Source organism: Leptodactylus fuscus, chromosome 7 (assembly GCF_031893055.1).
Source record: "Leptodactylus fuscus isolate aLepFus1 chromosome 7, aLepFus1.hap2, whole genome shotgun sequence".
In the NCBI taxonomy this organism is placed as follows: Eukaryota; Metazoa; Chordata; class Amphibia; order Anura; family Leptodactylidae; genus Leptodactylus; species Leptodactylus fuscus.
This window is the reverse complement of record NC_134271.1, coordinates 94,163,264-94,189,996: the sequence shown is the minus strand read 5'-3', so window position 1 is coordinate 94,189,996 and position 26,733 is coordinate 94,163,264. Positions and strand designations below refer to the sequence as shown.

Here is a 26,733-nt window from a genome sequence, read left to right as displayed (position 1 = left end):
GATGCAGAGGCTAAAGGTTTCAGATATATGTCACATTGATGATTAAGAGTTATAGAAAAATGAAATACTGACAGTTAAGGGTTAATGGGTTATTGGCCTGAAATGATTCTAGAGCAATAGCACTGGCAGTTAATGGCTCTAGGACTAGGACATAGAACAATGACACACTTGGTGTTTCTAGAACTATAACACACTGATACATTCTAGACCAAGTCTAAACAATAATATAATGTAATGTATAATCCACCAAGGTACTGGCAGGAAGGTAAATATTTGCTGTGCCAACACAACCACTTGATTCACTGCAATAAACAGCACATATGCAGGCCCATGCTTCAGGTATTAAGATGTAGAGACTAATCTGTGAACCAGACATAAGTGTGTCCTAAACCTAAGACATAAGTTTGTTACCTAAACCCAGTCATAGCTCAGTACAGACCAGTGAATATGCTAGCTCTATTATGGAGTATTGTGGGCATGTTTGGGTCTCTTGGTGGCCATCACTGTTTGCTGGTAGTCATTACTTTTCAGTCCTGCTTCCACAACCGCTTTTGTTGTGCCCTGTAGTGCATTATTACCATTAGGAAGCCAATGCGGCAATTACTATTGTCTAGACGTAGCAAATGTAGGCATATGGAAAATTTCCAGAGGTGGAATACCGAGCTAAAATTGCCAGGGAGATAGAGAAGGTGCAGGTTCTGTTATACATCGCTTGGATTTCTTAAATAGAGAAGTGATATATGTACATTTTGGGAAGGGCTGCAGTCCAAGAAGCCGCTATCTATGAAACAACAATTTCTGTTCATAATAATATTTTCCAAGATCTAATACCACCTCCTGTAACATCCCATGGATATAGCCTGGCAGGTTTTATATGATGAGACCCAATGGTGCTGGAGACAATGTACATAGTGTGGGAATTATAGGAAGAGGCAGATACGTATGACAGGCCATGGTCTGTACTCCAGATTTCCTGTTCAGAGTAATAGGAAATCCATCTGGTAAAGTAAGATAGAAGACAGCCAGGAGATTCCAGGAGACAAGTGCAGAGTGAGTAATAAGAAGAAAATTGTTCACATATGCTTACAAGGAATATACTATAATGTATAAGAAAAGTGTTTGAAGGGTAATTCCAGACATGTGAAGCTTCTCTTATCCATTCAGTTCCATATCCTTATATGTAAGGGTAGTATTGAAATGTAAGAAAATTCAATAATGTAGCGCACTTGGAACTGGATTATTAATTTAGTGTCAAATGCATCCATGAAGTTTCCTGACAATCCAGCACTGTTCATATTTCATCACATTTGGTTGGCTGACATTGATTTTATAGTGTTTTAGTATCACTATATGTGTAAAGCTTTGACTAAGAATAGACTATGGCTCAACATGCATGAACTTTGTACTTCTGCCTGTATTTTAACGTAAAGAAAGAAACCAATGTTTTATTTGCTGGTGATGGACTTGGCATTGCTTCCTCTAGATCTGGTCATATGCCATGTCAGTGCAGCACAATTCCTGGACTACTGGGTAACAGATTGTCAGACAAATAATGCTGGTTCAGTAAAGCTATTCCTCCTCCTACCCTTCCTTCACTCCTTTTTCATTTTATATAAAATAGATTATTCATCAGGGGCAACAATGCATAGGAAAAAGCTCCTTGTAAGAAATTTAAAGGAGGTCCAGAGTCTGAGTTGGACTTACCAGTGCAATCCCTGCCATCTCCCTGGTATCCTGATGCACAGACACAGGTGTAATTCAGTCCGATTGTAGGCTGACATTGTGCGCGTGTGTCACAAACATGCGTTCCATCGAAGCAGGGGCTGATTGTTGGTTCCTTAGAATCTGTCAACAAAATTGAAAATGATTTTATTAGCATATAAAACCTCTCATATGTCTTTCTAGTCCATTTTTGACTGTACCCAGCAGTCTCAGTGAGACAAGTGAGCGGCTATCAGACAAATTCTGGCACCATTTATCTCCAGGTTAAACAGTAAAACCCAGCCTTTACATGACACTACATGCTGGGATGTATCAAGAAAGTCCCCATAGATATTAGATGGTTAATAGACCCTGACAAAACCAGTGTACTCTACCTACTAACATGTAATGATACTAAAAGCACGTCTACAAAAAAATGTATTCTGTGACCCATTACAAAGGTGCATGATGTAAATGATAGGTAATAAGGCTTTACATAAGATGCTGTGTCAGCTGGAGAGATTTATTGCTGGCCACACGACACAGCTGAGGGGGTGTATAATGCACAAAAAAAACAGATTTTTTGCACTAGTTTTTCTTTAAAAGCGCCTTCTTAGACTTAAAAGGGTATTACTTGTGCTTGATATTGCAGCTCAGTCCCATTCATTTCAACAGGACTGAGCCGAAAGCAGGCTATGAATGCAATGTCACAAAGCCTGTGAAGAGGAAGATGCACTTATCCAAGCACTGCTGCTGCATTGACAGTGGGAATGCTAGATGGCAGCCCTCCACCTATCTGTTATTAATGACGTTTCCTAGAATAGGTCTCCAATATCTAAATCCTGGAAACGCATTTAAGCTATTCACAATGAGTGATGATAAGTGAGAAGATGACTGGTGAAATCTGTGATCTCTGGCCACCACCGATTCCCAGAATGTGCCGTATGGGCTCTATATATAGATAAGACCCCTTTGGCACTGCTTAGACATGTATTTTTTCTAAAAATCTGTCTACAATCTAAACATACTGTAGTTTATTTGAATGGCCTTTTGCTTAGAATGCTCAGTTGTTTCCTATTCACTGACGTTCTTAAAAATGATCGTAAAAATGGCAATAAACAGAAACATAAGTAATATTAGAAAATTTGCAGAACTACATACTTAGTGCTATAATATAGTATACTATATTATATATACTTTATACTCAGTATACTTTCAGTACTATATACTTCTCTACTATGCTCTTCTCTTGCTGCACATGTGCTTTGTACATCATCTTTATACCATTAACAGGGCAGAAGTGCGACACGGGGCGCCTTAAGTCCTTTGACCCTGCTCACTGGCCCCTGATGCTGTTTTACTGATGATCTTAAAGCTGTTCTTCCAAAACTTCACATTCATTTACCGCGGCCTTACCCCACCAGCCCCTAAATGAAGGCAGCAGATTGATTTTCACAAGCATGTAATTTGCTCCGAAACTTCCTACGGCCTTTGTTCTTGTGACATTCTCAAAAGGATCTTTATCTTGCTCCTCTTTGTGTTTAGCTAATGAATAGTAGCCTCCCCTCTTCAGGAGACTTTATGGAGCACATTAGGTTGCTTGACTTCCTGACCCAAAAGCAGCCGCCAAATTACTCAGGCAGTTAAAGAACAGAAAAGGGGCTTTGTTGCATGAAAAAGAAGGCAAGGAGACCCTTCCCCGCCCACCCAAGCACATAGAATGAGGCCTGGTGAAAGACATTCTGCTGAGGGAGAAAATATAACAAATACGACAAGACGCAACACAATGTAAACCAGAGGAAAATCCACTGAAGAACATAAAAAGGTCAAACATAAGATGGGGAGACACTTAAGGATTTCTGAGCAGTTTAGAGTAAGTTTAATTATGTATAGTGAAAAGTTCTACAATCTTCTAACATATGTCAATGCTTTTCAGGATCTCTGCTTGCTAGCTGGTACAACACTAAACAGGAGATGCTGCATTGTGTTAAACCCAACACAGTGTTGTATCTGAAATACAACCAAGCTCCTTAAAGGGATCCTATCACTTACACACAATTTTTTCTAGGTACCACGCCGGAATAGCCTTAAGAAAGGCTATTCTTCTCTTACTTTTCGTCGTCTTCTCCGCGCTGCCGTTCACCTACAATCCCGTTTTTTCTCGGTATGCAAATTAGCTCTCTCGCAGCACTGGGGGCGGGCCACAGCGCTCAAAACAGCACTGGGGGCATCCCCAATGCCGGGAGAGAACTCTCTCCAGCACCACCACCAAGAGGACGCTGCTGGTGAAGATGGAGGCGGCACTGGAGAGAGTTCTCTCGTAGCATTGGGGACGCCCCCAGTGCTGTTTGAGTGCTGGGGCTCGCCCCCAGTGCTGCGAGAGAGCTAATTTGCATACCAAGAAAAACTGGGATTGTAGGCGAACGGCAGCACGGAGAACACGATGAAAGGTAGGAGAAGAATAGCCTTTCTTAAGGCTATTAGGACGTGGTACCTAGAAAAAATTGTGTCTGAGTGATAGGATACCTTTAACATTACAGATAGCCTTTAAGTACTTCTTTATAGATGCCTTCTTCCATCTCTTTATTCTTTCCTGTTTATCTCCAGAGGCTGAGAACAGTATAGAACTATCACTTCATAGAGTGGCAGGTTTGGTCCAATTTTATTTCAATTTAATTCTTTGGGAACTAAGCACATCATTGACACAAAACTCTCTTCTATTCTGTTACACCAGGCTCACAGTAGCATTGTCTCTTCGTCGTTCGGAGAAACAAACATGGGCACCATAGATTATACTGAAACCGGCGGTCATTTCTCTCCGATGATTTTAGACAGAATCAGCGGCTGGTTCTCCCATGGAAACGCCAACACAGATGTGAACCTATCCTTGGTTTGCTGTAATATATTAGTGGAGTTCACAATAATTATCTCAAACTGGATATAGCTGTAGCAAATGCTCAGCTTTGAGAAGTGTAAAGCTAGATGCACACAAAAATGGTGCAAAAGTAGCCATGAAAAATTGGGCCAGGTGTTTTTATGGATTCCCCATACATTGCAGTGTATAAAAGGATCCGTCAAAACAGCAGAAAATACAGTCCTATGAAAAAGTTTGGGCACCCCTATTAATCTTAATCATTTTTAGTTCTAAATATTTTGGTGTTTATAACAGCCATTTCAGTTTGATATATCTAATAACTGATGGACCTAGTAATATTTCAGGATTGAAATGAGGTTTATTGTACTAACAGAAAATGTGCAATATGCATTAAACCAAAATTTGACCGGTGCAAAAGTATGGGCACCTCAACAGAAAAGTGACATTAATATTTAGTAGATCCTCCTTTTGCAAAGATAACAGCCTCTAGTCGCTTCCTGTAGCTTTTAATCAGTTCCTGGATCCTGGATAAAGGTATTTTGGACAAACAATTCAAGTTCAGTTAAGTTAGATGGTCGCCGAGCATGGACAGCCCGCTTCAAATCATCCCACCGATGTTCAATGATATTCAGGTCTGGGGACTGGGATGGCCATTCCAGAACATTGTAATTGTTCCTCTGCATGAATGCCTGAGGATTTGGAGCGGTGTTTTGGATCATTGTCTTGCTGAAATATCCATCCCCGGCGTAACTTCAACTTCGTCACTGATTCTTGAACATTATTCTCAAGAATCTGCTGATACTGAGTGGAATCCATGCGACTCTCAACTTTAACAAGATTCCCGATGCCGGCATTGGCCACACAGCCCCAAAGCATGATGGAACCTCCACCAAATTTTACAGTGGGTAGCATGTGTTTTTCTTGGAATGCTGTTTCTTTTTGGACGTCATGCATAACGCCTTTTTTTATAACCAAACAACTCAATTTTTGTTTCCAAAATGAAGCTGCCTTGTCCAAATGTGCTTTTTCATACCTCAGGCAACTCTATTTGTGGCGTACGTGCAGAAACGGCTTCTTTCTCATCACTCTCCCATACAGCTTCTATTTGTGCAAAGTGCGCTGTATAGTTGACCGATGCACAGTGACACCATCTGCAGCAAGATGATGCTGCAGCTCTTTGGAGGTGGTCTGTGGATTGTCCTTGACTGTTCTCACCATTCTTCTTCTCTGCCTTTCTGATATTTTTCTTGGCCTGCCACTTCTGGGCTTAACAAGAACTGTCCCTGTGGTCTTCCATTTCCTTACTATGTTCCTCACAGTGGAAACTGACAGGTTAAATCTCTGAGACAACTTTTTGTATCCTTCCCCTGAACAACTATGTTGAACAATCTTTGTTTTCAGATCATTTGAGAGTTGTTTTGAGTAGCCCATGATGCCACTCTTCAGAGGAGATTCAAATAGGAGATCAACTTGCAATTGGCCACCTTAAATACCTTTTCTTATGATTGGATACATCTGGCTATGAAGTTCAAAGCTCACTGAGGTTACAAAACCAATTTTGTGCTTCAGTAAGTCAGTAAAAAGTAGTTAGGGGAATTCAAATCAATAAAATGATAAGGGTGCCCATACTTTTGCACCGGTCAAATTTTGGTTTAATGCATATTGCACATTTTCTGTTAGTACAATAAACCTCATTTCAATCCTGAAATATTACTGTGTCCATCAGTTATTAGATATATCAAACTGAAATGGCTGTTGCAAACACCAAAATATTTAGAACAAAAAATGATTAAGATTAATAGGGGTGCCCAAACTTTTTCATAGGACTGTAGCTCATGACCAAAATCACAGTCATGAGCAGAGCCACCATTCACTGAAATTCATGCTGCCATGTGACGCCCCCCTGTGAAAAACCTAGACTTAGGTTAGGTCCCAGTTCACATGAATGTATGAAATATTATCGGAGTTGTGTCCGCAAATGGACTATTTTTTATATATGTGAAGTAGGGTTGAGCAGATCTTGAGATTTCAGGATCATTTTTAAAATCCAATTTTCGATCATTTTCCAGCCGATCCCGATCGTGAAATTTGCCCAATCGCCGATCTGGATCCGATCTTTCCCAATCCCAATTGCTCAAACCTAGTTACTTTAGGTTTATGGAGTAGAGTTGAGCCGATCTTGAGATTTCAGGATCATGTTTAAAATCTGATTTTCGATCATTTTCCAGCCGATCCCGATCGGGATCCGATCTTTCCCGATCATTCAACCTTAATGTGAAGGCATGTATGTCTGGGAAGGAGATGAGCATGGAAATAATCTCTGAGGATGGATGACGTGTTCCCTGCAACATGGATTTAAATATTGCATTCTGCAAAAGAGTGATGTGACTCGTAGTATGCACCATGTTTTGCTTGATAAGTGCAATCCATTGTAGACACAGATAACCCATGGTCCAATAACACAGTCATGTAAATTAGCCCTATGCCTTATATGGATCAAGTGATGGAAACTTTCTAGCAAAGCCCTGAGTCACACAACTACTTCTGTTACTTACAATTGCAGGAAAGTCGCACCTGACTACAACTTTAGTGCTATGCATGATATATCTCATTCATTTCAATGGGGTGTCGTGTGGCTTCAAAACACATCAGTATTTTACCATGACAAGTAAGATGAAAAAAATGAACAAAGATTACTGAGTAGCTTATGCTATTACGTAACCCTATAGGAATAAGTCCACAACAAATGCCTTGATTCACTAAGTAACCATGGGATGGGTGAGAGACCAAGCGAATAATATACCCAGATCCTTTGGACACAAGAACAGGACACAAGATATTTGTGATGCTCAGATAAAAGTGGTGTTTTATTCCAGCAAGCTTGGTGTTGAAAATAATATTGTGACAAAGATCTAACAAGATCTTAGGATAAGGCCCCATGTAGCGAGCTGCAGCCAAAAAGCACTGTGGAAAAGAACACATGGGTGCACAGCTTGCTACAAAACAGATGTCTGATAACTGTGCTGTGACTGTAACAAGCTCTGTACCTGCGTATACATCACATGACCATGGACTGTACATCACATGACCATGGACTGTACATCACATGACCATGGACTGTACATCACATGACCATGGACTGTACATCACATGACCATGGACTGTACATCACATGACCATGGACTGATGTTTATCCACTGGGATTAAGCAGAATGAATAACAGCTGAGATCTATAAAACTGTGAGGAATTGATACAGAAAGTATATTAGAAAATTGTATACCTTATTATTATACAAACAATATCATTGGTCTCTCAATATTGGTCTGAAAGTGGACAACCCTCTTAAGAGTCTATTTTTCAAGTGAAATACCTGTCCAGGAGTGATGCTATCCATCAGGAACAGAGTATTGCTCCTCATAAGGAAAGGCATCCAACTCACTCAATGCAGAATCTTAAAGATCCTTATAGATCAGATGTCACATTATTGTCTGTACACCCAGCTTACTGGAACAACCATGACTTTTCTAACTTACCATGAACTGAGCCAATGTGACTGGTGATGGCAAATCGGAGAACTTTCTCCTCCTTGTTGTAAAGGGCAAACATGCGATCCACAGCGAGTTTCTGGGCAGTGGGTGGGAATCTCTGGGAGTGGCTGCAGTCCTGATAGGTAATATTCTGCTTAAGTCGGTATGAAAGTCTTTGGACTTCATTATTTTCTGATGTTACAGTGTATTCCCGATAAGCTGTGGATGTCACAACTGGAAAAAAGAAGAATAAATTAACTAAAATGCCAATCAGGAAGCCAGAAGGCATGACCATGAGAAGTGTCAGAGTGAGGAACAATGAGGTACGCATGACAAGCTATGGAGCAGAACAGCAGTCTCCAACCTGTGCTCTCTGGCTACTGCAAAACTACAACACCCAGCATTTTCTTACAGGGCAAGCTGAAAGATACTTTTACTCATAATTTAAATGGATCCTATCTTTCAAACTCTTTTTTTTCTAACTAACACGTCGGAATAGCGTTAAGAAAGGCTATTCGTTTCCTACCTTTCGTTGTCTTCTCCGCGCCGCCATTCGCCTAAAATTCAGTTTTTTGTCAGTATGTAAATGAGTTATTTTGCTTGCACTAGGACGGGCCCCAGCGCTCAAACAGCACTGGGGAAGGCCCCAATGCTGCGAGAGAACTCTCCAGCGCCGCCTCCATCTTCGTCTGGAACGAGGTCTTCACTGCGTCTTCTTCTGGCGGTGTCTTCTAACTTCTAGTCCTTGGGCCTAGGGCAAAGCCGACTGCACATGCCTGCGGCCACAAGAAAAATGGCTGCTTACATAGTATTGTAAGAGGCCATTTTCTCATGGCCAGCGGGCATGTGCAGTTGACTTTGCCCTAGGCCCAAGGCCTAGAAGTTAGAACCCACCGTCGGAAGAAGATGCGGTGAAGACTTAATTCCAGAAGAAGATGGAGGCGGCGCTGGAGAGTTCTCTCGCAGCATTGGGGCCGCCCCCAGTGCTGTTTGAGCGCTGGGGCCCACTCCCAGTGCTGTGAAAGAACTCATTTACATACTGACAAAAACCGGGATTTTAGGCGAATGGCGGCGCGGAGAAGACAACGAAAGGTAAGTGACGAATAGCCTTTCTTAAGGCTATTCCGACGTGTTAGTTAGAAAAAAAAAAAAGGGTTTGAAAGATAGGATCCATTTAATACAAAATCAGCAGTAAACCAACTAGGATTTTCCACTACTGAGATGTCACCTCAAGCAAAGTAAAGTAATCTAAAGTGGGATAAACTTTGTCCCTGACAGGTACTAATAACAACGATCAGAATATTGAGTGCAGCTCTAAAGTAAAATATGCCCCATAACTAAGGAACAGTATTTAATGTACGTGCACAGTGACTCAACTTTATATGATATCTTTATATGATATGTAAACTGTAAAACTGTGTTAGGCTAAGGCTCCACATTGTGATAACACAGCTTTTTTTGTTGCAGATTTTGCTACATTTTTTTGAGCCAAAGCAAGGAGTGGATTAAACAGAAGCGAGAAGTATAAGAACTCCCTATATATTCCCTATTCCTTTTGTAGAAATTCTATGCTTTGTCTTGAAAAAACGCAGCAAAATAAGCTGAGTTTCTGCAACATGGGGCCATAGCTTTAAGGCCGGGGTCAAACGTGGTAAAAACGTAGCATTTTGGCCACAGCGGAAATGCTTCGGAAAAAAACCCTGCATTTTACAGTGCCTACAAAGTGGATGGTACTCTGGCTAATACTAGCCACACACTGCAGAAAACAAATAAGCATCAATGTTTAGAAAATTGCAAAATGGCAATTATACCTTTTGAAACGCTGGCATTTTTCATATAGGTTTAAATAGCTGCAGAAAGTAAACTCTGCGAGACCGTAATGAAAAACGCTGCGAATACAACGGGATGCGTTTCCATCACGGTCTTCTCTAGCCTTAGCCTAAAGGGTATTTTTTTTTAGACAACATAATTGATATCATATTATTAATAGGTCATCAATTAAAGATCGGTAGGGGTCCAACACCCGGGCCCTTGGCTGGTCAGCTGTTTGAAGAGACTGCACTGCTCTGGTATATTTGTAAATTGGCAATGTATGCTTGGTAGCGTTATTCAGCCCATTCAGTTTAATGGGACTGAGCTGTAATTAGGCCATGTGACTGATGAATATGGCATCACATGGCCTGAGAAGTGGAAGCAACATTTCGGAAACGCCACTGCCACTTCAACCTGCTTACCTATTGGGGTCTGGTTGTTGGATGCCCACGAATAGGTCATCATTTTAAAAGTTTTGGAAAACCCCTTTGAATTGTGGACATATTCATATTTCTAAGAGTTGCCATTGATCAATAAAATGCTCCATTTTACAACTGGCCTGCACCTCGTACGCAATTGCTACTAAGCAGGTAGTTAAGTCACTGTGATCTCCTTTATGCATTACCTGAACCAGAGTACTGGTAGATTTCAAAGTACGGATTAATCTGGACAGTTGAGGTCTCAGGGATGAATGGAATTTTCCCTTTAATGGTGGTTCTTAAATGGATGTAGTTATCTGAATCAAAACCGTTTGCAACTTGTGTGATGTGGACGACTTCTTCTCCTGGGGAAAATACAACTTCTATGTTGTGTACAAACTTCGCTCCTATATGAAAAAGAAGAATATAGCAAAGTCAGGGAAGCTTGATGCATGATGGTAACATATTGGACAGAAGGTGTTACAGACACAGATCTCTATTCTCTGGCATCGACATCACTCACCTGTATCACAAGCTACATGTCCCCAAACAATATAAACATATATATTGTGTAGAGATGTCTCTGTGTTTGTATATATACAAAACTGGAGGACTAATACAACCTAATTCTATATTCTTTACATGCACGGGATAGAAGAAGCATATTAGAGAATCATGGACTCACCAGTTGTACTGAATCCATTCTGATATCCAGGTTTTTCCAGTGCAAAAAGCCAACCAAAAAGTCCTCCAATGGCAGTTAATGGAGTCAGTGACCAGGAGGCAGGCTCGGGGACCTGACTAATGGCAGTGTAAGCTCTTCCATCATTCACCACTATGTAAGCGTGCATGTCAATGCCATCAAAGCTGACGGGTGTTTGTCCTACTAGCAGGTTTCCGCTTACTTTACCATTAACTCTGTGTGGAGCACCTTAGAAGAGAAACAAAATGTTATTAAATGTTGGTGCATCAACATGGAGACAGTCAGCACTGGCTCCTCAGAAGAAACAATAGTAATTGTCAGAAAAAAACATCCAAGTCAGCTTGAGTTTGGGAACAAGCTTCTATTTTTTTTAATTTTTTTTTAGGCTAAGGCCCCATGTGGGCCGCAACCAAAAAGCACAGCGAAAAAGACAGCAGCGTTTTTTTCTGCAGTGCTTTTCACAGAAAGTTCTCTGTAGACTTCCTGTCTCAATTATACTTATATAGAAAACACCAGCATTTCCATATGTATAATTGTTACGCTGCAATTTACAAAAACGCATATTTTTTTTTAAATCGCAGCATTTCCGTTGCAGACTTTTTTCTACAATGTGTGGATGGGATTAGTTAGAATCCCATCCACTTTGCAGGTACGGTAAAACATGGCCAAAACACTGCGTTTTCACAAAGTGAGGCCCTGACCTAAAGGGGTTTATCCAGGGTTAGAAAAAAATATCTGCTTTCTGATAAAAACAGCACCATACCTGTCCACGTGTTGTGTGTGTGGTATTGCAGCTCAGTCCTATTCATCTTATGAAGATGAATGAAGAGAGACGATCTGCGGACACTCCTCGAGCCTTAAAACATTCGTAGCTTTATTCCATATGAGTTAAAAGATAGTATACACAAAGTGTCCAAAAGAAAATACACACAGTGCGTTAAAAGAAGACGCTTACGCGTTTCGGGGTTACCCCCTTAATCATAGCATGTTCACTTTACAAAATCTTCGGACTTATAAATATAGTACACAGGTGTGTTGCTTAATTGCCCTGTCACATGACAAAGTGTGATGTGTCGGAGTACAATGAAGTTATAATATTCAAAACATAGAGCTTATACAAAATGTTTGTATTAAACTACAGCATAAATTTGTCTGATAATAAATAAAACCTCGTTATGACCACAAAAAAGAGTGTCATAATAGGCTCTGTTTTATTTCCTACTTATTGGTGAAAAGTTAATTTATTCCTATTTTAGTATATTTAGATTTTAAATTTTAAATTATAGACATTGTGGTCGATCTTTTTGTTCCCAACCACAATGGTTTTAATGAAATTGAAAAAAATTTTTTTGAATTTGAGTTGCTTAGTAACATACTTACAGTGTATTTATAGCCATATTAGTCTACATAATCCAAAGTGAAACTAGTGATGTGTCGCCATATAAAATAACAACATTCAAAAAGTAGGACATCGTTCAGACCGGAGTGTAATCTGCAGCGATAGTTTTAAAAATCTAAAATACAAATCGCAGCTAGATAACCTTTGATAGCCTCAATTTTGAGATGGAGTTATATCTAATCGCCCAATTTAGTGAATCTTATAGTTACCACCATAAACCGAAAATAAAAACCCCTGTTCGCAGAGTATATAGTTATATAAGTCAAATTTACACTCCGGGAAGGGAGGAGGGGCATTCATTTTTCTGAAAAGTCACGTGTTCTTTGTTCACCAATGAGTAATAAAGAATTGGGTCACAGTCTGTTCACGCCCATCACATTCCCGCTATAGCTCCACTCTGGTCGAGCGGATGCATAAAGGGTCGTATTAAACATTGAATTTGTATTCAAGGGAGGAAGGAGGAGCATTCGTCTCTCCTTTGGGGTCACGTGTTCATTATAAACCAATGAACATGCAGAATTAGGTCACAGCTTTACTCCGCCCTCCACACTTCCACTAGAGCTCTATTCAAGCTAAGCAAATGCAAGCAAGATCATAACTCGTTCCACAGTGGTAAGTATACAGAAAAAAAATATATGTAATTTTATAATTGAAGAAACACAAAAGGGGGATTGGTGGCACTATTATCCTCAATATTATAAAGTATTAAAAAACAATTATTTGTAACTGTAAAAAGAAGACCAAGATAATATACTAATCACAAATATACGACAATGGTATGAAAATCCATACAGTTAGATATATATAAATATCCTACGGGGCAGTATTCTATAGACAGAATAGTAATACTAAAGGATGTTAATATATAATATATAAGATTTAGTAAATATACGATATGTCAGTTCTAATATTCATTCCCATAGGTATTCTGCTATTAAAATTGAGAATATACCAAGCCTCCCTTTTTAATAGAGTGGTTTTAATATTACCCCCTCTGCTAGGTAAATTGACTATTTCCATACCATAAAATTTAAAAGATTGTGTATTACCACTGTGGACTGTTGCGAAATGTCGGGAAGCTCCCGACATTCCTTCATTTATGCTTTTACCGCTGTCTCTGAGATGTTCAGTGATGCGCGTTTTGAGGCTTCTAGTAGTGCAACCTATATAGTCCACTTTACATGTGGTGCATTTTATGCAGTAGATAACATTTTGACTTTCACATGTAATATATTTTTTAATTGTGCATTTAAACTTTGCTGCAAAACTAGTTATAATTGTAATATTTTGACTATATTTACAGACTTTACAATTCATAGATTTACATTTGAAAAAACCCCTGTTCTCCAACTTAGTTTGATCAACATTATTTATAGGGGGTAGGCAACTAGGTGCCAACAAATTGCCTAAAGTATCGGCTCTTCTCGCTACATAGTTTACTCCATTACTCAGTAATTTACTGGTAATGGGATCTATTTCTAAGATCGGAAGATTCTTCTGTATTATTTGTTTTATCATGTTAAATTGTGGACTAAATTTTGTAGAAAAAACCAGTTTCTGTACATTTACATTTTCATTTTTGGTTGTGTTGTAATCTCCTACTAGTAAACTCTCTCTACTTTTGTGAGATACTTTCTTTTGAGCTCGTTTTAAAGTCCAATCAGGATATTTTCTAGATTTAAGACGTTTTGATTTCCTCTCCGGTCCGGAGGCAAGATCTTGCACCTCCATAGAAGCCACAGGTAGTGGTAAGACGCAGCTCCTTTACTTCATATATCCCTATTCATCTTACTAAAGCCAATCTGTAACACCAGACACAACCCATGTGTTGATGTTTTTGGAATAAAAGTAGACAGGTTTTTCCAGTTCTGGACAACCCCTTTGGGGTTCTGGCCACCAGGTGTTTTTTGTTTTTTTAAAAAATTTTATAGTGATGTCTAATCAGATCAGTGGGGCTGGAAGCAGCTCTGCTGTTTAATATTTATTGGGTGATCCTAACAGTATCAGATGGATCTACCAAGTATTAAAGGGATTCTATCATTAGTATACCCTTTTTAAACTAAATAAACGTAGGAATAGCCTTAAGAAATTCTATTCTTCACTTACCTTTATTATTCTGATCCGCGCTGCCTTTCCTGAGCTATATCTTCTTTCTTCCTTATATAAATGAGTTTTATCGCAGCACTAGAGCGTTCCCCTGCGCTCATAAACAGCACTGGGGGCGTCCCCAGTGCTGCTTGAAAACTCTCCAGCAATGCCTCTGTCTTCTTCTCCGCCTATTCTCTTGTGCTCCCATCGTGTCTTGTTCCAAAAGTGCCGACTGCACATGTCCGTTGGCGCTTTTGGAACAAGACAGGATGGGAACACGAGATGAGGTGGATAATAAGAAGACAGAGGCGTCGCTGGAGAGTTTTCAAGCAGCACTGGGAACGCCCCCAGTGCTGTTTTTGAGTGAAAGTGAATGTCCTCAGTGCTGCGAGAAAACCCACAAACTCAGGAACGGCGGCCCGGATCAGAATAATAAAGGTAAGGTAAAAATAGCCTTTTTTAAGGCTATTCCTATGTGTATTTAGTTTAAAAAGGGTATTCTAATAATAGAATCCCTTTAAAGAGGACCTTTCACCATATCCGGGCACAGGCAGTTCTATATACTGCCAGAAAGCTGACAGTGCGCTGAATTCAGCGCACTGTCGGCTTTCCCGATCTGTGCCCGGTGTGAAGAGCTTACGGTGCCGGTACCGTAGCTCTTCTATGGTCAGAAGGGCGTTTCTGACCATTAGCCAGAGACGTCCTTCTGCCTCGCGGCGCCAATCGCGCTGTGCTGTGGAGCCGGGAGGAACGCCCCCTCCCTCTGCTCACGCAGCTCGTCTATAGACGAGTATTATCAGGAGAGGGAGGGGGCGTTCCTCCCGGCTCCACAGTACAGCGCGATTGGCGCCGCGAGGCAGAAGGACGTCTCTGGCTAATGGTCAGAAACGCCCTTCTGACTGTAAAGCGCTACGGTACCGGGACCGATAGCGCTTTACACCGGGCACGGATCGGGAAAGCCGACAGTGCGCTGAATTCAGCGCACTGTCAGCTTTCTGGCAGTATATAACACTGCCTGTGCCCGGATATGGTGAAAGGTCCTCTTTAAATTTCTGTGGTTGGTTATTGACTTTGGACTGTTACTAGATTCCATAAAAATTGTGTTGACCTGCAAAAAAAAAATATTTTGTTTGTGGTTAAGCTTAGGATTTATTCTTTTCTCCCTATAGAAGACATTGAGGGAGCAACCATAGATACCAGATCACTGGGCAACATTGACAAATAAATATCATGTAAAACGCCAGTTACCACTTTAGAAAATAACAAATAAGCAGAATGCCCTTTAAGTCTTAATGATTAAGAAGCCAAAATACATTATGTGACTCTAAACAAGCATCACCTGCCACAGGTCCGTGAACATTTACCTTTAGGTAAGCAGTGCACTCCATTGCCGTAGTAATTATCCTGGCAGTGGCAGCAGAACCCGGTGGCATAATCCGTGCAGAAGGCATATTGTGAGCAGTAACCAGGTTTCCTCTCGCAGGTCTCTCTACTCACGGGGTTAAAAGTGAGCACTGGAGGCAAAAACAATGGAAGCAAAATGTCAAATCATTTCAATTACCGGTACATCAGTTGAAAGTATCTCAAAAAAGTACTCAGTGATATTTAGGTTATATTAATATGGATGCAATACGTCTGCTTTTAAATTATTGCTTGCTTACATTTATCAGAGACACTTGCTAACACTGCAAGAAAGGAGTAAAGACACTACTGAAAGGTTGAGCACTTGCTACTTGTGAGACATTCACCATGCTTCCAGTTATATTGTCCACATGTATGGGTATGGACAAGAGTCTATATATTTTTATAAAACTGGAAAATTCTAAATATTCTTTAACTAGCATTTGATTCTTTATATATTGAGGAAGAAGAGAAAGAGAAAATACCTACTAGATCAACTAGAAGATTGGGCACCATCAGAAATTATTACAGGAAACCTATACAAACCATGATATGAAGCAAAAGATGAAATATTTGTACTTTCAGGTAAATCTTACCATCAGTGTCAAATCCCTCCTCATCATAACCATAAATACGACCTCTCCTGAGCAGATCATCAGAATTCTGGATTGGTGGATTTGGTGTAACTTCAGCAATGTCCTCTCTTATTGGCTCAGATGGATGCTCTCTGTTCTCATAGGGTGGTTCATTGCCAAGATTTCTATATACTGAACGTTCAATGTGAGGTTCCACCACGGGATCACTTCTACCATATGGAGTCCAGTTTGGCTCTTCTTGAGATGGAGACAAAGGGTTGTTGGACGGATTGTAGGGCAATGACTCTTGTTCCACCTCATCACCAGTAACTAGTGTGGTTTGATCATCGATGTCCAAGAATCCACCATTTATATTTGCATTTGTTGTGGGCTGCTCCGTAGTTTGACCAGGAGAGTAATCTCCATCTACATCATAATTATCATCATAGTTGTTCTCCCCATTAAAATTATTTTCTTGTTCTTCACGTTCAGGAAAGTCATTGTGGGAGTTTATCAGTGGTATGAACCTTTCTTGGATTTGGGCATTTACAACTTTAGCTGGTATCACATTGTCTAATTTTGAAATGCTACCTATGTGGAAAACCCAAACTCCTGGAACCCCAACATTACTTGTCCTAAAAGAAGAAGTAAAATATATTGAGACAGAGATAACACCCACCCTACATTATATGCTTAAAATGCTCAGTGAGAGTCCAATAGACTTGCATCAACAAAACTGGATTTTGAGAGCCATTTAACATATCACTTTGACTGAACTCTTGTAGGCCACATTTGCTAGTATGTCACACTTACTGATATAGATTCTTCACAGACTGTTCACTGCTTGTCACACTATAAAAAGGAGCTTCTCTCTTCAAGTTTTCAGACTCTCCTCTGCTAAATCCCACTCTGGCTGGGAGCTCAAGATGGACCTTGTATGACTCCTTAGGCCTTGTCCCAAAAAACTGGAGCCCATGTTCAGGGTACAGGAATATAGCATAGGAATCGGACTCATCATATGCCAGCACAGCCTGGAATGTGTTGAACTGCAGAAACAATAGAAGGTTTTAGTCAATGTACAGAAAGCCATGGTTTTACGGGTGCCCTTCCAGGCAATGGCTAATAGAACCCAAGACATTCCTGACCCTTCAAGTTGTCACCTAATGTAATGTGATTGTTGCTTCTCAACATGACTGAGGCAATGGATATTTGGGAAGATAAATATTAATAATAGTGTGGCCTAAGCAAGTAGCTTGGTATGAAGGTTTTCCATTAAAGTCATCATGAAGGTCCAGAATTTGTGTTACGAGAATTACCAGACCTGGTGCATCATTTTAAAGCATATTAACCTGATACCACCATGTTACAGAGCACATTACTGTGATAAAGCATATGTTATATATGTTACTTTTGTAGATTTGGAGAAAGGCAACTTTGAAGTCTTATGCAAATGGTGCACGGGGGCAAGAATTCAGCCGTGGAAGAACTGCTGTAGATGCTCAAGTGGGAGGATCAAGTCTCATTACACGGAGTGGCACAGGCAGAGGATGGTAGGGGTCTGAGTGGCAAGAGATGAGCTTCGGGGGGCTGAGTGTCCACCCCCCTTCAAAGTTGTTTTTCTTCAAATCTACAAAACAGACACAGATGACAAATCATGTTGTTTATCACTGGAATGTTCTCTGTAACATGGTGGTGACAGTTGAATATGCTTAGGATAGGTGGAAACTCCCATTAAGCAGAGAATAAGAATATACTGCTCCATACCTTTAACAGGCATTCCTCAGCTCAAATAGACCACAAGAATGTTGCCAAAATACTTCTTGAAAATGTTCCTTTTAATCAGACAGGACAGAGCAGGCGGTCGTACACCTCATTAGTCTGTAGTTGCTGAGCGGCTGCGGCTTGCACAGTCCTTCTAACAATGGATCAAAGAGTGCGTGCAGGGACAGTTCCGTTAGTAAGGACACTGGCCCGAAACACCCAGAGCTAGAAGAGGCAGAAGTGCCAAAACTCAGTAAATGGATGTTTCACACAGACTGAGGCCATAACTGCAAATAACATCCTTCCTGCTTCAGTGAAGTCTGCTAGAATAATCATGATGGGGTATAATGGAGATTTGGGGCATAACTATAGGTATTCAGGGCTTGTGAATGAGGGGCTTAAAGGTTCCTGTAAGGCTTGATTCATATCTGCCCTCGTTGCCCATCCATCATTCTGCAAGCAGGACTATCCTCTCTGCATTTTTCCGCAATTTTTGCGCTAGAACCCGGCGGGCCCCATTATAGTCTATGTGGTCTGCAGGTTTCTGTGGGTAACCACATTTTTAAGCAAATTAGGTTTCCATTTGTGGGGTCCCAAAGTGGACCCTACGAATGGAAACCAGAATGCAGATGGCATAAAAGGAATACAGTACTGTTGGGGCTCTAGTCCATATTTTTCTCAAGTTTGAACTTGAAGTTTTTCTACCTCTGCTTCCAATACATGATCTGATTTTATAGACCAATATAAATATAAAAGATGATAAAATGATAGTGAACTATAGGGCCACACGGTGGCTCAGTGGTTAGCACTGCAGCCTTGCAGCACTGGAGTCCTGGTGTTCAAATCCCACCAAGGGCAAAAAAACCATCTGCAAGGAGTTTGTATGTTCTCCCTGTGTTTGCATGGATTTCCATCCCATATTCTAAAGACATACTGATAGGGAAAAATGTACATTGTGAGCTCTATGTGGGGCTCACAATCTACATTTAAAAAAAAAAAATATAATAATAATATGATAGTGAACTATAATCAGCACCTCCAGCAATTGGAAATAAAGTAAATATAAAGTATTTTTTATAGGTGCGTCTCTTTACTTATTAGAACCAAAAAGTTGACGTTCAAGTTTAAAAGGGTCAAACGGTTGAAATGTGACTTGTTACGTTTATAGATCCCAGTTGTGGGAATATAGCATATGTCCATATGTCACGTTATAATGACTTATCTGCCATAGGTCTTTTCAGGGTCTACAACTACACTTGTATATATCTAAATAATTTCCATAATTGGGATAGATGGCTGAGAGACCAACTTTTCTATTCGCTATTGGAGGAAAGTTATTTATTGGGGTTATCTCTAAGGAATGTATCGGAAATTTGCCAATAGAGCATCTGTTGTCATCCAAAACACAAGGGACCTGCCATGTCCAAGCAGATGATGATAATAATGAGGGATGTTTACAAAGATTCCTGGTGGTTAGCTACTTGCAGCTGTCACTGTCATCCTTTGCTCAATTTTCAAAACATCAAGACCTTATAAGTTTGACTCTTCCCAAAGTTTTTTTTACCAACGAGTGTCACATATGACTTTATATAGTCCATGATAAATGACATTAATGGGAATCTTTCAGATTAAAAAATTCATAGTAGGAGGCTTTAATAGGAGCAGAAACATACCTGTGGCCACAAACCAATGAAGCAATGCAGAGATAATCTTATTTTCATTGACATGTAAATCATTCTACAAGTACAATGGACACAGGGTCTGATTTTCCACATTTACCTACAGACAGTTGTAAATGCTCTACTGGAATTGGGGCCCAATGTCGCCCCTTCATCCATGATTGACATTTTTAGCCTCTGTCTGCATCACGGTTGTCTGTAGGCAAATCTGATAAATGATGCACCGAGAAGCCCCCTGTGTCTTCCTGGCCTTCTTATAGGTGACATTTTAATGATTATGGTGCAAAATGTCATGTAATGTTTTGCCTCTGTAAGAGGACCACAAACTAGAAGTCAGGTAAACCTATCCAAAATCATATGACTGTTAACAACCACTAAAGGAGAAACTTGAGATGGTAACAGGCCATCTGGCTCTCAGGATTGGTTCTGCACAGATTGAAGAAAATAATAAAAATGTTTGGTTGTTTTTTTTTTTGTTTTTTTTTTTTTAAATATTTGGACTCAAAAACTATATGGTGATGATGAAATGATAATATTACTGGTGGCATAAAAAGGATCTGATATAAAGGTGACGAAGATCCATAAACCCATGTCTTGCAACAAGAAACTGATGAATTGATGGAAAGGAGAATGTTTTTTATGTTTGGTCCCTTGATGGCAATTTTACAGTGACTCAAGGTCTCCATTTCTGGACAAGACTCAGATGTATCCTTTCATTACTATGGTTTCTTGTATCTCAGGGATAACATCCAGCAAGACAAAACAACAGCCCACAACTTTGGATATGTACACAATGTGGAACACAGAACCAATTTTTTTTAAAGGAGTTGTCCAGGCAAAGATGGGCAACCCTTTTAACATTGAAATAAGATGGGGGTAGTGAAAAAAATGCATACTCACCTTGATGTCATTGAGCTTTTAAGATCTGTTGACAGGTCCTCTTTAAAGTGTAACATCTCACTTATGGAGGAGTTTGGTGCACATTTTTATAATACACTTTATTTATTAACCTATCTAACTTCTTTTCTTATAGAAAACAGGCTGTAACATTGTCCTAAACAACCTTCTAACTGAACTGTTGCTAGGAAAAGTCAGTAGACAGTTATATTATTATATATTATATTAAGTGCTGAAGCATTTACCAAAGGGGGGAAGGGGGGGCACGGTCACTTCAAAAGGCTGTATGTCTTGTTTTCTACCACCTTGAAGAATGGTTTCAATATCAAAAGAAAGCGGAGATTGAAGTACTAGCTATAACAGAACTTGAGATATCACTAGTTAAAATCACAGTTGGGAATTTGAGCTTAATATTCACCAATTCATCAGGCATATAAAAATCACATTACAACTGTGTTTTTAACTAGTGATATCTCTAATCCTTGTATAGCGAGTACTGAAATCTTGGCAGTGCATGAAAATCTCAGCTTTCTTATAATCCAGAACCATTTTTGGTAAATACTTCAGCTCTTTATGCTGCATTGAGTACAGGTTGTATGGACAGAGTTTCCCCGTCAATGCTTAGTTAGATTACTGCTAATGGGAAAGTTAAAGCCTGTTATTGATTAAGCAGAAGTTAGATTAATAAACTATATTATAAAAATCACCACCCCCAACTCAACAGCAAGAAATAAATAAGAGTTACACTTTAAGTAATGGTTACTTAACTTCCTTGTCAACCACAATAGAGTTACACATATTAATGTTCATCCTGAGATATTTCCAAATTCCAGCAGGAGTCAGAAGGGAATTTCTTTGACCTCATGGAATTGGGTCCCTGTCATTTATATAGTGGGTTTTTTTTTGCCTCTCCACTTGAGTTTGCAAGTATAAAAAGACTGAACTTTATGGACTTAGGCCTTTTTCTCCACAACCTATATAGATAGATAAAATATAAAAGTTTGGCAAGTATTGCCCATCAGCTGTGAGTTTAGGATACATTAGGCCTAGTTCACATCTGCATCGGTAATCTGTTTGGGGGAGTCCGCATGAGGACCCCCTCCCGAAAGGACTACTGAACACATTTGCAAGTGGTGTGCAATGAAAGCACACGGACCTCATAGACTATAATGGGGTCCGTGTGCTTTCAACACGGTCTCCACATGGAACATGCAGAAAGAAAGGTAGTTCACAATCTACTTTCCTGTCTGCATGTTCTGTGCGGAGACCATGTGGAAAGCACACGGACCCCATTATAGTCTATAGGGTCCATGTGCTTTCACTACACACCGCTTGCAAATGCATTCTGTACTCCATTCAGGGAGGTCCCCATGTGGACTCCCCCGAACGGATTACCGACGCAGATGTGAACTAGGCCTTAGTCTTAAAACCTATGGCTATGGCTGTACATATTCCTGAAGAGCGTTAGGCTCATCCATCTACTTGGCATCTTAAGTAAAGAAGTAATAGAGTATGTGATATGGGTAAACCAGAATCCCTATGGATAGCTGAATTTATTTAAAGTGTTTGTCCTCAATTAGATAAACATGGCTGCTTTTTTCCAGAAACCGCGCCAAACCTGTTCATAGATTATGTCTGGAATTACATCTCAGCTCTATTGAAGTAAATGGGGAAGAGTTGCAGTACCATACACAACCTGTGTAGTTGTGAAGTGTGATTATCTAATTCTGCATAACCATCTTAAAGAAGTTGTCCACCTTGAACTTGTAACTTTAGACTGGTCCCCCAATGATACAGTATGCTGATCACAAAGAGTCCTGCTGGACTGCTAGTAATCAGATGTAATCTGTAGGGAAAAAAGTGTCACATTTTCCAATAGTGCCCCCAGAGATTAAATAAAGCATTACAATGTCAACTGATATCAATAAACACAGATATACTGATTCCTTGGGGCAATATGGTGGCTCAGTGGTTAGCACTGCAGCCTTGCAGCACTGAAGTCCTGGGCTCAAGTCCTGCCAAGGACAAACATCTGCAAGGAGTTTGTATGTTCTCCTTGTGTTTGTGTAGATTTTCTCCTATACTCCAAAGACATACTGATAGGGAAAAATGTATATTGTGAGCCTCATATAGGGCGTACAATCTACAAAAACAAAAAAAAGATATACTGATTCCTCCACACATTTTTAACTAATCAGTGAGGACCCTTAATATTGGACCTCACCTCTAATAACTTAGAATTCCCTAATGGGGTATCTGCATCTCATAGATTGCAAGCTCTTGAAAGCAGGGTCCTCAGTCTCATTGTGTAAATTGACTATCACTTTGTAATTTTTTTTTGTCTGTACTTGAACCCTACAATTTGTAAAGTGCTGCGTAATATGTTGCCACTATATAAATAAAATGTATTATTATTAATGTATTATATGGATTTTCCAAGATGGACAATTCCTTTAAGCTGGGAACCAATAACTACTCACCCCCTCCTCAACATTCCAGTAACAGAGATCTGTGACAGTAATTTGGAAGAGCTGCCATTAGCTACACTGAACATGTTCAGAGAATGTCTTCCATATGTTGAATGAGACACGAGGATGGTCCCTTTCCTACATCATGTGTGCAGCTGTGTCACAATCACACATTAACAGGATTTCAGGCTAAACATGTTCATACCATAAGAGCTGGTTTACAAGGTTTTTCTTTTTCCCAGCTTAAACAACTGTCCTCACATTGGTATTTTCTTTACAAATACACAGAACTTTCCTCCAGCTACAAAGTCCCTTTTTAATTAGTTTAGGAAAAATTCTTGTACAAATAAACCTAACGTGATCTCGAGATTTACCCCCACTGGCGGCTCGGCACTTGATCCTGGTAGGGGGGATACTGTAATGACTCTTTAAATAACACATGCTGTAGAGTAAGAGCTTGGTTTAGAAATTACAGTATAAATAGTCACCGCAGGCTATCTCGGAAGGACCCTCCAATCTTAAGTCACGCAAATGGGAACAGGATGGAATCTGTCAAAAAAGGATGTTGGGAAATTTGCATGCAGTGATGCTTATGAGTTGAACAGTAGTCTTGAACCTCTTGTTTGTTCTTGGGTATGAGGATAAAGACACATTTAAGATAGGAAACCAGATCTTAGGCTTCAATGGGGAAACTTACAGCTGAATCAACAAGAGCTTATAAAAGTCTGTAAGGAGTCAAGTAAAATGAAGGGTCAAATTCCCAGGGGTGGAAGGGAACTTTAGATGCTAGCAAAGAAAAATTTGCATTTTGCAGTAGAAAAAATTGAGGTCTTCTAGTATGAAGATATTCATAAGATAAGCATGGATGACCAAACGTTGACCATGACATCTAGTTTGGCAAACGGTAGCTACTAGGCCTATGCTTTATTCCAAGCAGAGCTAAATATTGGATGACTAACAAAACAACCTCCTTCCCACTAAACTTTTGGCCGGGTTCACATCAGCAGTCCGGAGTCTGAGGCCATGCAGTGCACCGGCATCCAGTTGCGCACTCCGCTCCGGATTAGGCCCACATGAATGGGCCTAGTCGGGAAGAGGGAGTGTCTTCCGGCGGAGTCGCAAGCATGTCTGCTCTTTTTTCCAGGAGCCGTTTGTTCAATGGGAGCCGTCTTTTTGGTCAGGATTTTGAGGCGGATACAGCTTCAAAATCCTGATCAAAATACCCCGTGTGAACCCGGCCTTAAAGGAAGTCTGTCAGCAGGAAAATCAGGATCAGACTAATGACAGATCCTTGTAGAGTGGCTTCTACACTTTCCAAGATGTCTTCCTTATTCTGCATTGCAGCTCCATTTTCATGAAAATCAGCATTTTATTCATATGCAACTTAGCTAAAAACAGCTTTTGGGGAGTCTGCTCCTGCTAGGGCTTTGTTCCTACTCTAGATAATTGTACTCCTACCTCATTACATGAGTAACATCTCCCACTTTGTCTGCAGCTATGGGTGGTTATCTGAAATGGAGTGTGAATCCCCAGCATGAGAGGACATGCCCCAAAACTCTTTTCACCTAATATACATAAGAATAAAACACAAATTTTCATGAAAATAAAGCTACAATGCAGAATAAGAAAAAACATCTTTGGAAAGTGTAGAATCAGCTCCACAAGGTACAATATCATTAGGTTGATACCTGTTTTCCTGCTGACAGACTAACCGTTTTCTGGGCTCGATCAGCAAAATTGTGCTGTATGAGCCCCACATACGCGTGAATAGCCTTTAGGGCTATTCAGGCACCACTAATGTTAGTTTAACCCCCCCCCCCTGTTTTAAAATAAAAACATATATGTAAATCATACCCATCGTGCACGCTGGGCGGTGACTGCTGGTCCGACCTCATCTTCTGGCATGCCTTCTTCTTCTTTCTTCTTCTTTCAGCAACGCCCTCCAGTCCTGGCTCTTCCCCGGCTTCATCGTCTCGTCTTCCGGCGAGATTGGTTCCAATCCGGCGCATGCGCAGTAGCGCTCCCTCCGGAGCACTACTGCGCAGGTTCCGGCGCCATTTTTCACAATAGCAGTTCTCAATGGGATACTGAGTATGCTCAGTTCCCCTTATAACTACGCGAGCGTACTGCGCAGCTCTCAAACTGCCATTGAGAAAAATGGCGCTGGAGCCTGCGCAGTGCTACTGCGCATATGCCAGATTTGCACCAATCCCGCTAGAAGAAGAGGACGATAAAGTTGGAGAAGAGCCAGGACCGGATTGCGTAGCCGAAAGAAGAGGAAACTGTGCCAGTAGATGACGTCAGACCATTCATCACCGCCCAGCGTGCACGATAGGTATGATTTACATATATGTTTTTATGGTTTTATTTTAAAACGGGGGGGGGGGGGGGGGGCGTGTTAAAATAAGATTAGCGGTGCCTGAATAGCCTTTTTAAAGGCTATTTACGCATATGTGGGGCTCATACAGCATAATTTTGCACCTTTAATGTAAGAATGACAGGTCTACAGCTGCAGCCAGATAATATAGTATAGTATTAAAGGCTGAATGGATGATGCAGCTTGTTAACTGCTCACTGCCCAGGGATTCGTTTTTACAGAATTCACTGTGCAACCAAAATGACATGTCATCTGTATCCTATGGTTCGGTACTATTCTGGGTATACCAAATTTTTATAGTTTTTAAAGTTTTGAGTTGTCATATCCCGATACCTAATTTTTTATATTTCCATGTACCGGGATGCATAATGTGTCTTTTTTAAGCAGGGCCAGATGTACTTTTCATTTATACCAATTTGGGGAATGTTTATTACTTTTATCTCTTAAGTAAAACAGTAAAAAAAAAAAAAAAAAACAGTGGTTTGCCTCTTTTGATTTTTTCCCCCGCTTTTTTATAAGTTTGTGGACTGGGTTTTTTTTTTCAGACACAGGGATACCTAATGTGTATGTATTTAACTTTTTTAAAGTACTTTTTTATGTTTTCTACAGAAGGGGGGGAGCAATATGAATTTTTTATTTTCTCATTTCATGATGCATGTGATTTTGGACCAAAATGTAATGCATTTAAGTAAAAAGCTGACTGCTTTCTACCTGAAAAGAGTCTCTATATTTCCTGCCACTAGGTGTCTCCCTTCTACCTAATTTGCAGCTCACTTCCTGTTGCTAGTCAAGATCTGTCCATAGATGCATTAGATAAGCAAGAAGTCTTCACAGTGAGTGGCGAGGGAGATTCTGTTCTGTCATCACACAGTGAATAGAGAGGGGAGGGGTTGATTTTCCTCACAGCCTGAACACATATCTCTGTTGGTGTATGCAAAAGACTGAACGTGTATCTACTTCTGGTTGTTCATTTGATCACTGATGGGATACTATTCAAAGACAGAAAGCAATTTTCCTGGCTGTGCTCATAGAATTTTATTTTTTTTTTTA

At 40.2% G+C, this 26,733-nt stretch overlaps 1 protein-coding gene across 1 annotated transcript in view; it reads right to left on the bottom strand.

The window, feature by feature from the left end:
* The window catches only part of NID2 (nidogen 2), a 54,268-nt gene that overhangs the window by 17,339 nt on the left and 10,196 nt on the right, over positions 1-26,733 (bottom strand). Inside the window, exons 3-9 of the mRNA XM_075282484.1 lie at positions 17,315-17,547; positions 16,523-17,136; positions 15,890-16,039; positions 11,021-11,266; positions 10,542-10,742; positions 8,111-8,338; positions 1,705-1,845 (exon numbers count right to left, since the gene is read on the bottom strand). Coding sequence (XP_075138585.1) covers positions 1,705-1,845; positions 8,111-8,338; positions 10,542-10,742; positions 11,021-11,266; positions 15,890-16,039; positions 16,523-17,136; positions 17,315-17,547 — 1,813 coding nt within the window. The remainder of the gene's footprint in view (positions 1-1,704; positions 1,846-8,110; positions 8,339-10,541; positions 10,743-11,020; positions 11,267-15,889; positions 16,040-16,522; positions 17,137-17,314; positions 17,548-26,733) is intronic.